General features: G+C 35.7%; 1 protein-coding gene across 1 annotated transcript; it reads right to left on the reverse strand.

The window, feature by feature from the left end:
• Positions 1-1,207: 1,207 nt before the first annotated feature.
• LOC141398305 (uncharacterized) lies at positions 1,208-13,067 on the reverse strand. Its single transcript, XM_073975587.1, has 4 exons — positions 12,920-13,067; positions 6,093-6,316; positions 1,549-1,620; positions 1,208-1,364 (listed from the first exon to the last, which is right to left on the reverse strand). Exons 1-4 carry the CDS (start codon positions 12,980-12,982, stop codon positions 1,208-1,210), a joined length of 516 nt encoding a protein of 171 aa, XP_073831688.1. The 5' UTR covers positions 12,983-13,067.
• Between the last annotated feature and the right edge of the window lie 2,352 nt (positions 13,068-15,419).

Below are 15,419 nucleotides of genomic sequence, written 5' to 3' on the forward strand. Positions count from 1 at the left end.
GCTCTTGATATTTTCGGCTGGCCACGGTAATGCATCCGTCACATTCACAGTTGTGGGGGTAGAAGATCCAATATTTTTCAGCCATCCAGAGTCTCTCCATTGAATCCTCCTCCCACATCTTATCCTGTCTACCTTTGTCTACGGGACAGACCATTTCTCCTTGGAATAAAGCCTGGAAAGCCTTCACCAATTCTCTAAGGCGGATTTGCGCATCTTCGGCTAACTTTAATCGGCCTTCTAGCTCTCTATTTCCAGCCGTTAGTTTATTCAACATTTCCATGATTGTTTTTTTTTTATTGGGACTGGTATGTTATGTATCCTCTTTTCAAATTTATTAAAATGGGACATTTGTTGTCCTCTTTTCTCTTAATTTGTATTTTTTAAGATTTTGTCCTTGTGGCTTTCTTAATATATGTATATTAATTTTTGCCCCTATGACTTTTTAAAATTTTTCTATGGCTTTTTATAGATCTGCTCCTTTACGTGCAAGAATCTTCAAGTTTTACCACTTTTTACTCGAAAAGCGTTCCTTTACTTCTGACACCATACAATTCATATGGGAACAGTTTACAACTTTTACTACTTTTTCCGGTTTTACCATTTTCAAAAGTAAAGGAACAGACCATATATTTGTTTTTACTGTTGGGAGCCTTTGTCCTCTTTTAATATTAGTATTTTTGTGCCCTTTTGGGTCTTTTTCAAAATTGCCTCCTAGGGTATTTTCTCAATTGAATTCTGAGCTGAGCACTGAAATGAATGTCATGGCAGCACTTCGGGTGCAAATAAAGAAACCTTGCTGACCACATATAACGCGATAGTTCGGTCTATGGTAAGCTATGCGGCGCCAGTGTGGTCCGCGAATATTGCCGCCCTGAGAACTGCAACAGGGCGCCTCCTCTTGTCTTCAGAGGGCCATCTGCATGAGGAGACAATGATTTTTCCAGTATAAGACAGTAGAATGTTTTCGTTGTAGTGAGAGCCATCGTGATTAGGATATATGGTTAATAGGACCCCCATACCCAGGTATGTCAGGAGGGATCTTCATAATCTAGAAAGAGAGGTCCAACATTACAAGAGAGAACTCCTAGATAACCAATCCTATCAGGTTTAAATAGTGTTTGACGGACGCAGTAGCAGATGCCATAAATAACGATAGTGTGAATATGTTCCTCGGATAACATCCCCCATCTGTCGCAGCTGTGGAGCGTCAGCTGACACGACAAACCAGAGTTGTTTTGACTCCGTGCAAAACATCTGCCCAGCATGCGGCACAGGCCCGCACGGCACACTGCGCCTGTTCAAGTAGCTTTGTGGCTACCTTTCTAGTAGCTTTGTGGTTACAACCCATCGAAGCAGCCGCATTTCTATAACTAAAGACCGACACAGATCCAGATTAGGCAGCAAAACGAACATATTGTTACAATAAAAACAATTGATAACTTTGAAAATATCGAAAGAAAATCTGCTTGAGTCGGTCTGGAATCAACAAGCGACAAGACTAAGCTGATTGTATATATAAAAATAAGCGATCCCAGATGTATGCAAAACCGTAAATCCCCCAATTCATTTTTGGTTAAATTGGAACATTGACTAGACTGCACTTTAATGACTACTTTATGACTCTAATTCATTTGTATAGCTATTATGTGTCATAGATAAAAAAACACCACTCAAATCAAAACGTGACCTGAAAATTAAATAAATCCACAAAAAAGTGGAAGTGCTGGTGGCGAAGTTGCTAAAGATAAAAATGTCATTAATCATTGATTCATTCACGTTTTCTTGTTATATTGTTTTGTTTATATGCGAAATAATTACATACATGTATATTTGTATGTATGTAAAACTAAATAAACAAAGTGGCGCTTCTCTACCTCTTATCTGGTTGGTCATAGCGGTAACAACAAAATAAATTATATTTGTTTAGATTTGAATTTATTTTTATTTGATTTTAGATGTTTTTTGTTAACTTTTTTGTTTTTTGAAATTGTGCCAATATTTACTGTTGCTGTTCAGCGCAGAAAGTTCATTTGTTGACTACCTGCCGGTTATTTGTCGTATCAATGTTAATTCTCACGCCCCTTTTTTAAGTGTTTTTCGTTTCGAGTTGTTGTATTTTATTGTTGGTTATCTAAATGAATGAATGTGGAATGGACAAGTCTGTCTCACTTGTCATTTGTTCTGTTATAATTTATTACAAAATTCGTTTTATCAGTGTCAATGAAATGTGTGTCGGAGTGTGTGTGTCAGTTATGCATGTCTAGTTGAGTGGTTATTCTGTGGATTAAAGTGTTATCAATTATCAAAGTCAAGTGAGCTTATAGAAATGACAATTCAACGTCATAATAGAAGTGTTGTGATTTTGATTGAATAACGAAAGGAATTCCCCAACAATAAACAAATCGTCATTCTACACCAGCGTCGCCCATAATATTTCCACATGTACATGTGTCATCATGGACCATCTACATGAGGAGGCAAAGATTCTTCCAGTACGACAACATAATAAAATGCTATCGTTGCAGTACTTGCTCGGGAGTTACCGTGAGAGCCATCCCATTCACCATCTCCTGGCCACCGATACACCCAAGCATATCAAGAAGGATATTCATGCATTAGAGACGACGGTCCAACAATATAGGAGAGAACCTCTAGATCAACAGGCATATCAGGCATGTTTGAACAGCATTTACACGGACACAGTTGCTAAGACCATAAGCAATTATTGTGTGAATGCAGTTATCGGAGCACATCCCCCATCTATCGCAGCTGAAGAGCGTCAGTGTAGTAGTGCAGTAGTTTTGGCTCAATTACGCTCGGGATATTGCAGTTGCCTAAATCTCATCTGCGGCATGAGCCCGCACGATACTAAGCACCTATTCAACTGCCCCGCCAAGCCTACTCATCTGACTCCAGTGGATCTGTGGTTACATCTCATCGAAGTAGCCAACTACCTGGAACTGGAGATAGACCCTGAGCCAGATTGAACAGGAGAACGAACATACAAACATAATAATAAAACACTATTACAACAACAACATGTGTATGCATGGGCGAAAAAACAACAACCACATGATGTTCATCGTTTGTTTATGTACACGTACACTATACTTGAAAGAAGCAAATGCAAAAACAACCCAGTGCACGCAGTGCATATTTTTCGCTTTTGTTGGAACAAAAATATCTGTTTTGGTTCCAAAAATGTATTTGTTTTGTTCAAACATTGTAATCCAAATCCAAAAATACCATCTTTTGTTCCAAACATAAAAAACAAAAACAACTTTCGAATTTCCGCAATATTGTAAAAATCGTTAACAATACCGATTGTAGGAACTATCATAATCTAATTTTGTTTACAAAAAGTATTGTCAACCCAGAAAACCAGCCCAGAAATTTTTGATTTGAGTGTATATACTTCTCATATACACTTTTCACATAACTTGGATATAAATGTCGCGTATAATATTGCAATCATTGATGAACACAATACATGGTTTGCTGCATTGGCCTACAACAAAGACAAACAAAAAGCCACAAGCACCCACCACCACAACATAAGGAATAATTAAACACCATAACAAACTCCGGTATAACACCAAACCTCAAAGCAAAGAATGAAACAAAACGGAAACAAATAAAAACAAGAGTCTTATTGTTGGTATACATACACACAAAAACAAAGATAAAGGCATCATGTCATACAAACAAAACTCACCATAATTGTTTTTTTTTTTCAACACGGCATCGAATAGCGAGAGAAGAGAAAAAAATGTCGAAGAAAAGAGAGAATTATTCTCCAGTTGACAAAAACTATTTTTGGATTTAACAAAACCCAATTGTTGGAATCACAATACTGCATTTGGAATTTAACAATATCTTTACAATACATATTTTGCTCTTCGAATATTGTTGGATCAATCATATTTTTTTCTCTGCGTGTGCCGCCGGTCCGCATTGCTGACCCGTCGTAATGAGTTTTAATGACAACTTTTTATGGACTTTACGCTTGACAATTCAAAAATATGTATTTTCTACCTCTCTTCTTCCGTCCATTTTCAAACCGAGGAGGATTTTAAATTTATCAACAGATTTTGTCTGCAATCGTACTTTTCTCCTACGGATGTTTTTTGTTTGTCGGATTTTTCGCCGATTTATGCTGTTTAGGATTTATTATCGTCGATGTCCCTTCTCTTTATCCTATCTAATTACAAAATTTAAACAAAATGGTTATGTCGAATTCTCCCGCTTATTGAGACTTATATGTTTTAGTTTTTCATGGCTGATGGACCGTTGAAACTCACCCTTTAAGGAATTTTGTAAATACATATATAGTTTTTCTTGATCGGGGGCGCAACCACCGTTGTATCGAAAATTAATTTCCAGGCCAGTGCACTCATAACCTTAGCAACTATAGCGATTATAAAACAATAGGCCCTCGAAATTCGTATACAAATATATAGCATTTTGGACCACGGGACATTAATGGACATTGTCTGACAATTGCACGAAATTAGGCCCAGAAGTTTTGGAAAAATATGTATTGAAAAGAGTGTTTTATCCTGAAAACTGATGACCACCGTTTTAAACATAAAAAAAGTGGGCGTGGTCCGGTATTTTGGCTCCAAATACACCCAGAGAAAAAATATTTTTCGCTTTTGTTGGAACAACAATATCTATTTTTGTTTTAACAATTCATTTGTTTTGTTCAAGCACTGCAATTGTAAATCCAAAAATAACATCGTTTGCTCCAAACATACAAAACAAAAACAACTGGCGAAATTCCTCAATATTGTACAAATTATTGACAATATCTATGGTATGGTAATCTAGAATTACAAAAACTATTGTCAGCCCAGAAAACCTGTTACTGGAATTTTTGATTTGATCGTATATAATTCTCGTATACACTTTCTACCTAACTTTGGTATAAATGTCACGTAGAATATTATGAGCATTGACAAACACTGCACATGGCCAGGTTTTGCCATGTCAAACTAAAAAGACAACAAATTAAGTGAAGAAACAAAACTATTTCATTACTCTTATCCTCCAAGCACCTACCCCAATATAAGGAATACCATAAAACCACAACAAATATGAAAAGAAAACACAAATTACGACCAAAAACACTTCTCAGATCGCGGTGTAACTCAACTATCAAAACACAAAGAAGAAAAAAATAAAAACAAGAATCTCATGGTGTACATACACAAACAAAAAACAAAGATAAGGGGAACTCATACAAACAAAACTCACCAAAATTGTTTTTTTTTTACCACGGCATCGAATACCGAGAGAAGAGAATAAAATTGTCGAAGAAAAGAGAATTGTTGGATATGACAAAAACAATTGTTGTAATTAACAAAAACGATTGTTGGACTCACAATACTACATGCGGAATCTAACAATATCTTTACAATACATATGTATGTTGCTCCTCGAATATTGTTGGATCAATCATATTTTTCTCTGCGTGTATGTACCTAAAACCACATTGTTGAATTATAACAGCATTTAAAATTATTCAAAAGATATGGCGTTATTTTTAAATATAGCAAAGGTAAGTACACCCGCCCCTTCGAAATACAGGAAAATATGCATCCTATTTTCACCTGGGGCCATCCCTGTACATTCCTAAAAGTAGGTAAGGCCAGAGACACAACCACAACTATCTCGCAAATTATTTTCCAACCCGATACATTCGTAATTATTGTAAATTTAGCATTTTAAAAAAATAGGGTATTCCCCTATACCCCGCCGGCACCGAAATTCAACTAAATTTTTAGCCTATTTTAACAGGGGGCCATCCCTGTACATTCTCTGAAATTTCAGAAAAATCGGTTCAGTAGTTTTTAGAAAACATGAAAATTGTAAAAAAGTGGGCGTGGCCAAATTTTCCTTGCAAAAAAATTTTATTTATATAGATATAGCATTTTTAAAGAAATGACTTACGGATCGAAATTATCGTTGCTACAAATAGGAGATTATGATACAAGGTCTTATCCCAGCATGACAAAAGAATCATCCTTATAGGACTATTTAAAATAGTTTCTCCTCAAAAATAAATCAATATGAATAATGTCTTCACTTACCACTCATGTGTTGTTGTTATTCCATTACTGTGTCCATTTGATTTCTCCGTTTCAGGAAATTTCGGCCTATAGATGAGTGGTTTGACACTTGGATTATCCACTTCATCCAAGAACACCACATCATGAACCGGCGTAATTCGATGATCGGTAACGGTAAAATGTAAATCGCGAAACGGTCCATTTAATATACAACGTAATGTGGGGGTGGCGGATTCCGATGGTATCTAGAAATAAAATTCGAATTAAATAATTTAAATAATATTTGTAAATATTTTAAGCGAGAATTTGATAGAAAAATACAAACAAGCTAAAGATAATTCACATTTGGAGTAATCACAAAAAAATGTTGGGAATAAATATTTTTTCGACAGAGTTCCGAAGAGTTTTCTTTGGAAAACAATTTGTTTTGATGTGAAAAATATTCCACAGCATTACTAATAACAATTTAAATTCAAATAGAAACTGAAGTTTTTTCCAAGAAAAGTGAACATATCCTTATTTTTTGAGGTTCTAGTGTGCACCTATGGACCCTTTTCCCTCCCTCTCACTCTCTCTCTCTTTCTCTCTATAGATCATGAAGATCTGTCCTGACGTGCTACAATATTGTGGCTGTGATGTTTACGTCGGTAACACCTAAGCATGTGCTGCATATACAACATCTGCTTCTGCTGATCTACCGGTAAAATCTACTCCTCCTCACGTAGATGACCCACTGGTGTTTTGAGGATGTACCCTGTTTCAGTCCTCAGGGCGGCAGGTTTGAATATTCTTCCACTGCGTAGCGCTAACATTGACAAAGCACACTAACACCGCACAGCTTACCTCAGACTTGCCTATTGCTTTACAAGAGGTCAACAAGATTTCTTTGTCAGCTCCACCAGCTGCCGGCCAGCGACTTGAGAACATTGTTCCTAGTTCTGATCTTGTCGCAAATAGCATTGGATTCTGCGGACGACTTAAACATGTTTATGAAGGTTACACCCAATATCTTAGTGTAGTTACGGATCGGAATCATGAGACAGATGTTTTCATATTCCTCAGGTGGAAGAACTGCACTAGGTTAGCTCGGTAATATTTTACTACATATCGCTCATTTACTCAAAGAGTGACACATCTCGAAAAACCCGGTTTCGAGAAAAACGCGTGTAAGTTAGCGATTGAAATTTGACTTCTCCACTTAAAAATGTTATTACACAAAAACTAAAATAACTACATGCACCATATTTTGGAAACAGCTAACCAGATACCATGCTAAATTTCTGTGCAAGATCAAGCATGATTTGAAGTGTTCTAGTGCTTCATAAACTAAAAAACTTTTGTGTTGAATTATGCGAAACTTATAGTAAATGAGCTATAACTGGTCGAGTTTTAGAGATATCAGTAAGAAAATTTCACACAAGATGAAGTAGAAGTCGTAGAAAAAATAGAAATTGCTAACTCAGAAAACGTATTTTTTAAGTTAATGAGCGATATGTTATCAATAGACATCAGAATTTTATGCAACCCATATTTTTGGTCCGATTCGTGTCAAATTTTGGGACTGGATATATTTTTAGCTTCTGATTAAATTGCAATCGAAACATATGACATATGCAAAATGCATTAATTTTGCATATGCAAAAAATAATGTGTGCATATGCAAAATTTATGCATTATACATATTTTCTTTTGCAACAAATATTTCAATAATAGGTACAAAAATGTTTGTGTGTATAATTTTTCTGTTCAAAATTTTTTTCAGACAAGTCAATAAAATTGAGAAATGTATAACCACAGCCTCAACCTTCAAAATACCGAAAATCGGGAGGTATGGTTCTATGGTGGCTATATGAAAGCCTGAACCAAAACCGACAAATTTCAAGTGGAAAGTTTTATACCCCCAACGAAGACTTGATACCAAATTTCACCCATTTCGGAGGGATAGTGAGGCCACAACCTTCAAAATACCACAAATCCGGAGGTACCGTTCTGTGGGGGCTATATGAAGACGTCGACTTATACCGACAAATTTCAGGTGGACAGTTTTATACCGCGAAGGAAGACTTAATACCAAATTTCTGCCATTTCGGAGGGATATTGAGGCCACAACCTTCAAAATACCAGAAATCCGGAGGTACCGTTCTATGGGGGCTATATGAAGACGTGGAACTATACTGACAAATTTCAGGTGGAAAGTTTTATACCGCGAAGGAAGACTTAATCCCAAATTTGTGTCATTTCGGCGGGATATTGAGGCCACACCCTTCAAAGTACCAGAAATCCGAAGGTACCGTTCTGTGGGGGCTATATGAAGACGTGGACCTATACCGACAAATTTCAGGTAGAAAGTTGTATACCCTAAAGGAAGACTTATTACCAAATTTCAGCCATTTCGGCGGGATATTGAGGCCACAACCTTCAAAATATCGGAAATCGGGAGGTACCGTACTATGGCGGCTATATGAAGACGTGGACCCAAGCGGATAAATTTCAGGTGTAAAGTTTCGTACCCCTTACGAAGACAAAATTTCAGCCATTTCGGTGGGAATTTTAGACCTCAAATCCTTGTATATATTTTTGCATATTGTTTTACATATGCTCATTTTATGCAAATATGTAAAAAATATGTCAAAATAGGCACGATATGCAAAAATTTCTGGGCCTAATTAGTTTTATTTTGTGATAAAACGAGTTTCTGTGTAATCAGATATTCTCTACGACCATCCTAACCATATATACATTTGCATAGCATTTCGTTGTCTAGTCAATGATAGGACCCGACGTCAAGATCGGAAGGCCATCCAGTTGCCAGTATATCGTATAACCAGTTGCCCCTACAACGCACGATGGGGCCGATGACATGTTTTTGAGGCAAAAAATCACAGGGGCAAGCTAGACCTTCAACATTTCGTGCAGATGTTTATAATCGGCCTAGAAGCTAATCTGCCAAATTTGGTTGATATCGGTTCATATATAGATATAGCTCTCATATATATGTTCGCCCGATTTCGAGTAATTGATGGACCAAACACGAAAATTCTGTCCAATTATGATGATATTTGGAATATGTGGTGGAATTCGGACTGGAAATAAGTTTGCCAAGTTATTTTGAAATCGGTTCAGATTTGGATATAGCTCCCTTATATATTTTCGCCCGATTTGAGGTATTTCGTGCAACAAGCACGCAATTTCTGTCCAATTTCGATGAAATTTAAAATGTGTGTCGAAATTACGTCTAGAAAAAAAGTATGCCAAATTATATCGAAATCGGTTCGGATTTGGATATAGCTCCCATATATATTTTCACCCGATTTTAGGTATTTCGTGCAGCAATCACGCTATATATGTCCAATTGTGATGAAATTTAAAGTGTGTGACTGAATTTGGTCTAGAAAACATTATTGAGACATCATATTGAAATCGGTTCAGATTTAGATATATCGTTCATAAATTTTCTCTGTCGAAGTTAATTGTTTTCTCAATTTAGTTGGTTGATACCGAACTTCCTTGAGAACATAGTTTAAATATTTTTCTTTTGACAAATTGGCCGAAACAGAGGCGGCATGAATCAAGGGTTTTGTATTGTTGCCGTGTTCATAGCAGACTTCCGAAGCAAGTTTTCTTCCTTCACTATAATCCACATTAGGGCGCCCTCTCTTATTTTTATCATTACCTTGTTCTAGCGTAAATACTGTGTCGCTGGCTAACCATAAGCTTTCAAATTGTAATACACGACTTTTTGACCTCCAATTTTTTATCCATTTTTGGTTAAGGCGTGCACAAATATTATAAATTTGCTTTTTAACTTCGGTCATGAAGTTGTCTTTGACACCTCGATTAAATTTTGCAGAAATCCATTCTATAAGGTGTTTAGGTTTTCGCTGATTTTCCAACCAAAAATTAAAAATATCCAAATTTTTAAGTTTTACGAAATCTGGAAGTTGATAACTTTTTTATTCGCAAGTATACGCAAAAATTCTTTTCAAAATCTGTTAGCCGACATTGTCACCTTTCACCAGATACATATTTTTACGACAAAGCACCCTGAAGCCGAAAGTTATACTCCAAAGAACACATGGACGATACCACAGACTACATCAAAAACCATCACTTACTGACACAACAAATTATTGACCACATCTAATATTACATTTACACTTTTAATAATAATCTTAATTTACATAACATTTCCCGTATTTTCCATTTTTAAAAAATAGATAATATCAACAGATCAGGTTTTGGCGCCAAAATACTTAAATTGTTTAATTACGACTGAATGTCAGAAATAAACGGAATTATAATTATGACATCTTTGACAGCTTGGCATGTCGCCGTGGGTCGTTGCCAGATTGTAATTTTTTGGTTTTGGAGGTTTGAAAGTGTTAAGAATATAATTCTGTTATTATTTGATTTCAATCGTTGACTTGAAAAAATGACTTTTTGCCTCAAAAACTTGCCATTGGCCCCATCGTGCAACGGTACCTCCCAATATTTGGTATTTTAAGGATATGTAAAAACTTTTTTGTTTTTTTTTTAATAGTCAGTCTTAATCCCATAGTCGTTGTTTCAATATTTTATTAAAACAACTTTAATTTATTAGGGGGAAAAAATTGGCGATGTTTACCAAGAAACAAGGGAACTGATGAAGATCTGAAACTATAGTCTTCCCTGCGTTACCCGTTGGTAAACATCGCCAATTTTTTCCCACTAATAAATTAAAGTTGTTTTAATAAAATATTAAAACAACGACTATGGGATTAAGCCTGACTATTTTGAAAAAAACAAAATAGAAGTCGTCATCCCAAATAAAAAACGCCAACCCTCCTGATATATGTATAAAAACTTTAAAAGTTTTCTGTGGGTGAGCTTTTTTTATAGAATCACCTTATAATTGAGATATTTTCTAATCGTAGGCAAAAAAGCTCATAACAATATTATGCAGGGATATTAGGTTTTAAAATAAAGTCATAGCCCTACAGCTGAAAACACATCCAACGTTTGAGTAAAGTTTGGAGTCATTTCTGTAGGCATATTCTGTAACTTTTTAACAACTTCACTCATTGTTTATTTTACAACAATTTCATTTGTTTGTTTTGTAGTTGTTACAAAAACAAAAGAAAATTTAACAACTTTTTAATCGATAAAAGTTACAGAATAGGCCTACTGGTAGAAGAATAAAGAAAAATTTAAAGTTGACAGCACAAAAATTTACTTAAACGATGTGTTTTCAGAGTAAAGGCCTACGTAAATAAGCTGCCTCGCCTGTTTGCCTTGCTTGTGATAAAAGAATAAAAAAGAAAAGGGCAACCCAATTCGAAATTTGCTCGGCTTCCTTCATTCTTTTATTTTTATTATGTCAAAAACGAAGCTGGAAAGCAAGGCAACCAGGCAAAGCAGCTTATGTACCCAGGTCTTTACTCTACTATGGAACTCGATCTAGAACCGCATAATTTCATGATTTTTTTTTTCATTGAAATAAATCTAGTGTGGACCGGGACTTAAGCTGAAAACACATCGTTTAAGTAAATTTTTGTGCTGTAGTGAGAAGTTCGATCTAAGAACGCCTAATTTCATGAAATTTTTTTTAACTAAAGGCCTGGTAAGTTAAGCAGGCGAGGCAGCTTAGGTACTTGCTTGCTTCTGATAAAAGAATGATAAAGAAAAGGGCAACCCAGTCCGAAATTTGTTCGGCCTTCTTTATTCTTTTATTTTGTCAGAAATGAAGTAGGAAAGCAAGGCAACCAGGCGAGGTAGCTTATGTATCCAATCCTTTATACCCTAGACAGACGGCAGAGTTAATTTGCATTAACTGCCTTAATTCAATTCATGCATTATACACATTCCTAATGCACAAAATCAAACTGAATTTGAAGGGCATTTAGGTATTTCAATATGGCAACACCGTAGAAGAGAGCCCATATTCATATGAGGGAAAGAACATATTCATGCTCTGAGACACAATTTACATAGCAAACAACAACAAAACAGTTGTTTATCGTTTACCAGCTGTTTCGTAAATGCAGGAACGAGTAAAATTAAATGCAGTTCTTAATGCAAATTAACGCCGCTCTCTGTCTAGGGCAGAATTCGGCACCTCTTTACTCGCGATCAAGCAAAGAGAGCTTCTCTCTCCACTCACTAATTGAAAAACCATGTATTGACAACAGTGTTTGCTTAAATTGTCGTTGTTGTGTGCCGAATGCTGGTCTAGGGCATTGGTGATCACTTCCTTACGGTAGCGTAAAAACAAACCACACGTATTCTCTCTTTATTTCTCATTTTCCATTGCTTAGTAATGGGGAGAGTGTCTTACCACTACTAATACACGAACTATTCTGAGCACCCCTGGTCTAGGGCAGGTATCGGCACCCATACAAATGAAGTATGCGTAAATTTCGATCTCTCCACCAACTAGTGTGCGTTATTGCATTGCTAAAACAGAAAAATCTAAATCAGGGGTGCTCAGAATAGTTCGTGTATTAGTAGTGGTAAGACACTCTCCCCATTACTAAGCAATGGAAAATGAGAAATAAAGAGAGAATACGTGTGGTTTGTTTTTACGCTACCGTAAGGAAGTGATCACCAATGATCTAAATGGTGGTTGTTTTATTGTTACTCTCATTAAGGGCACGTGTGCCGCTTTTTGCCGGATGCTGGTATAATATACATATGCAGGTACCAATAACTTTCATTCCAAACGTTTAACCTTAATATCTCAACCACCCAAAAAACTTGATATAAACCTGTCTTAATATTTATTTAGTTTTATTATTGTTTTTTTTTTTACAAATGAGCCTACCTATTTTCACTTTTTTACATAATTTATAACAAGTGGCTATAATTCTCACCTTAGTCTTTACTTTGTGTTTGTGCAATGAAGACGATGATGAAGAAAACATTGGGAATTTCATTGATTTTATAAACCACAAAAAAATGTAAACAAAACCCCACTAAACAAAACACAAAAGGCGGGAAATTTCAAAGAGATTTGTGTTGAACTTATTATTTTTATTTTGTATTATTATTTATTTCTTCTTTTTCCATACACTTAATTTTATTTAATTAGATACAAATTATAAACATTATCCACGCCACTTTTCTATTACACCCACTCTCTCACTATTTTTTGGAGCCTTATTTTTTATTTGGGTAGAAATGTAAACAAAAGTCAAACACAACAATATGACAAATTGTATCGCACTCCCACTCTCTCACACACGAAGATGGGCCCCACATTTATGCACTCGCGAAAAAGAACATTGACCTTTTTTTGTCCAAATCAAAACAAAGGCCATCGAAAAAACGGAAACACATGAAAAGGATACAACCGAACAACGACAATATCCACCGGCGACACGATCTAACGAACCGTAAACCACGACCCCACACCACCACCTGTTTTGTTGTTGCACCATACACACTCGTTATGCGAAACAAAAAACACCGGCACCACAACCGACTCACAACAAAAACTACAAGGTAAACGACTTTTGCTTTTTAGAGATCAATAATTTTTCAAGACTGATTTGAACTTTTTTCTTTTCTTCTTTTAATTTGTGGGTCGAAAGTAGAAACATCCAACAAATTTGGTTTTCTAATCTTAGAACGTTACCCCCTTTTTGGCGATTAGCTGTTATCACTTGTTAGGTATTATTATTATGTATTTTTATTGCCCAATATTATGATTTTATTGGCATGAAACTACTTTTTTGGTTGCTTTGGGTTGTCGTTTGTTTGATGGTTGCTTGACACTAATTGTGGGAAGGTGAAAGATAAATGTTTGGGGGAGGGGAAGGGGACACTTTAAAAATGATCTCACAAATAATATACTGGCCTACCAGCCTGCAACACATAACAACAAACACATATTACCCGCGTAACACTCTTCAATAAACGATAAGAATGACGATGTGAATGAAGATAGCCCGAAATAGAAGAAAACAACAAAAAAGTGAACAACAATGGTTGGTAGTTACTTCTTTACTTTAACTTCTTTTTTAATATTTTATTACTTTTTTAGCACTTCTTCACCTCACAATTTGGAATTTGGTGGATTATTAGGTATATTTAAAAATTTATATTTTCTTATTAGATTTTCACTTCTTCACTTCATTTTTTTTTGTTTGCAAAATCACTTTATTTTTTCACTTCTCCATGCTATTTCTTATTTCTTTGTGTGGTGTGGTCAATGCTGTTAGAGTTGCGGCTTGAAAACTACTGACATCTGTTTTGTTTTCATTCGTCTGAGACTCGTACACTACTCACTCACCTGGGCTCCATTTGTTTTGTTTGGGGAGAGAGAGTTTATGTTGGTGCCATAGATGGGCTTTCACGCACGCCAGCGTTGCTGTGGTTTGTTTCTCTTTTTCGTTGTTACAACATAAATAAACATTTACATGTTGTTTAGTTATTTTATTATTTATAAAATCGTTTTTTGTAATTGTTTAGATGTCGTCTGTGTGTTAAAAATATTAAAAAAGTAAAAAAATTCTAACAAAAACGCTGTTATATTTTTCCCTTAAAACATATTTAAGAGTAATTTTGACCATCTATGGTTGGTGCTCAGCTGTTTGCAAGATAGTGAGGGTGAGAGAGCTCCACATGGGGAGCAGATATACAAAACAATAACAAACGTGTTTCTTATGTTATTCACCACATTAAATTGTGATCGTAAGTGGTAAAATGGGGAATAAAATCGTTGTAATTTAATATGGGGATATATTTAAAAAATATTTAGAAAAGATCGCTATTATTTTATGGAGAAATAATAGGAACAAATTAAAACTTAAAACGGATTCAACAAAGGTTAAAGGGTCAATCAGAGATTTTGACATATACACGAATGCAGTTATATTAGGGGTTAATAATTAGACAGCGGAATTTTATGCAACCCCTATTTTTGGTCCAATTCATGTCAAATTTTGGGACTGGCCTTCTTTTCATCGCCGTAATACCCTCAGCCTTTAGGCTAAAGAGGGTGTGTACCCTTCGATACGACCTAAATTGTGACTTATCGAAATAATGGTTTATGGTGGATGTATGGTGGACGTAATCAATTTGGAGTTGATTTAGCCATGCCCGTCCGTATGACTGGTTGGCTGGAGCGCACGATAACTCTCGACCGTGGGTATCGCAATACATTGTCCAAACTCAGTTTAAATTCGAAGATAGGCGGTACCTCCGCCACAAAAGTTAAAAAAAAACTTTCGCTAAAATGGTGTGCACGATAACTCGGAAGTGATTACTGATTTGGTCCATAGTTAGCATAAGTCTTGTTCCTATACGTGCATTGGTCCATTTCTTAGGGTACCTCCATCACAAAAGTTCAGCATTCTTGTTTAAGTGCAG

This window comes from Musca autumnalis, unplaced genomic scaffold (genome assembly GCF_047663935.1).
Source record: "Musca autumnalis isolate F117 unplaced genomic scaffold, ASM4766393v1 scaffold_3, whole genome shotgun sequence".
Classification (NCBI taxonomy): Eukaryota; Metazoa; Arthropoda; class Insecta; order Diptera; family Muscidae; genus Musca; species Musca autumnalis.

Bases quoted from the DNA above. Each gene is read 5' to 3' on its own strand.
- LOC141398305 (XM_073975587.1), bottom strand. From the start codon at position 12,982: ATGAAATTCCCAATGTTTTCTTCATCATCGTCTTCATTGCACAAACAC. The intron at 6,317-12,919 runs GTGAGAATTATA...TTTTATTTCTAG, and splicing joins AACACAAAGTAAAGACTAAG to ATACCATCGGAATCCGCCAC. The intron at 1,365-1,548 runs GTTTTGCATACA...CTTTAGTTATAG, and splicing joins AATGAATTGGGGGATTTACG to AAATGCGGCTGCTTCGATGG.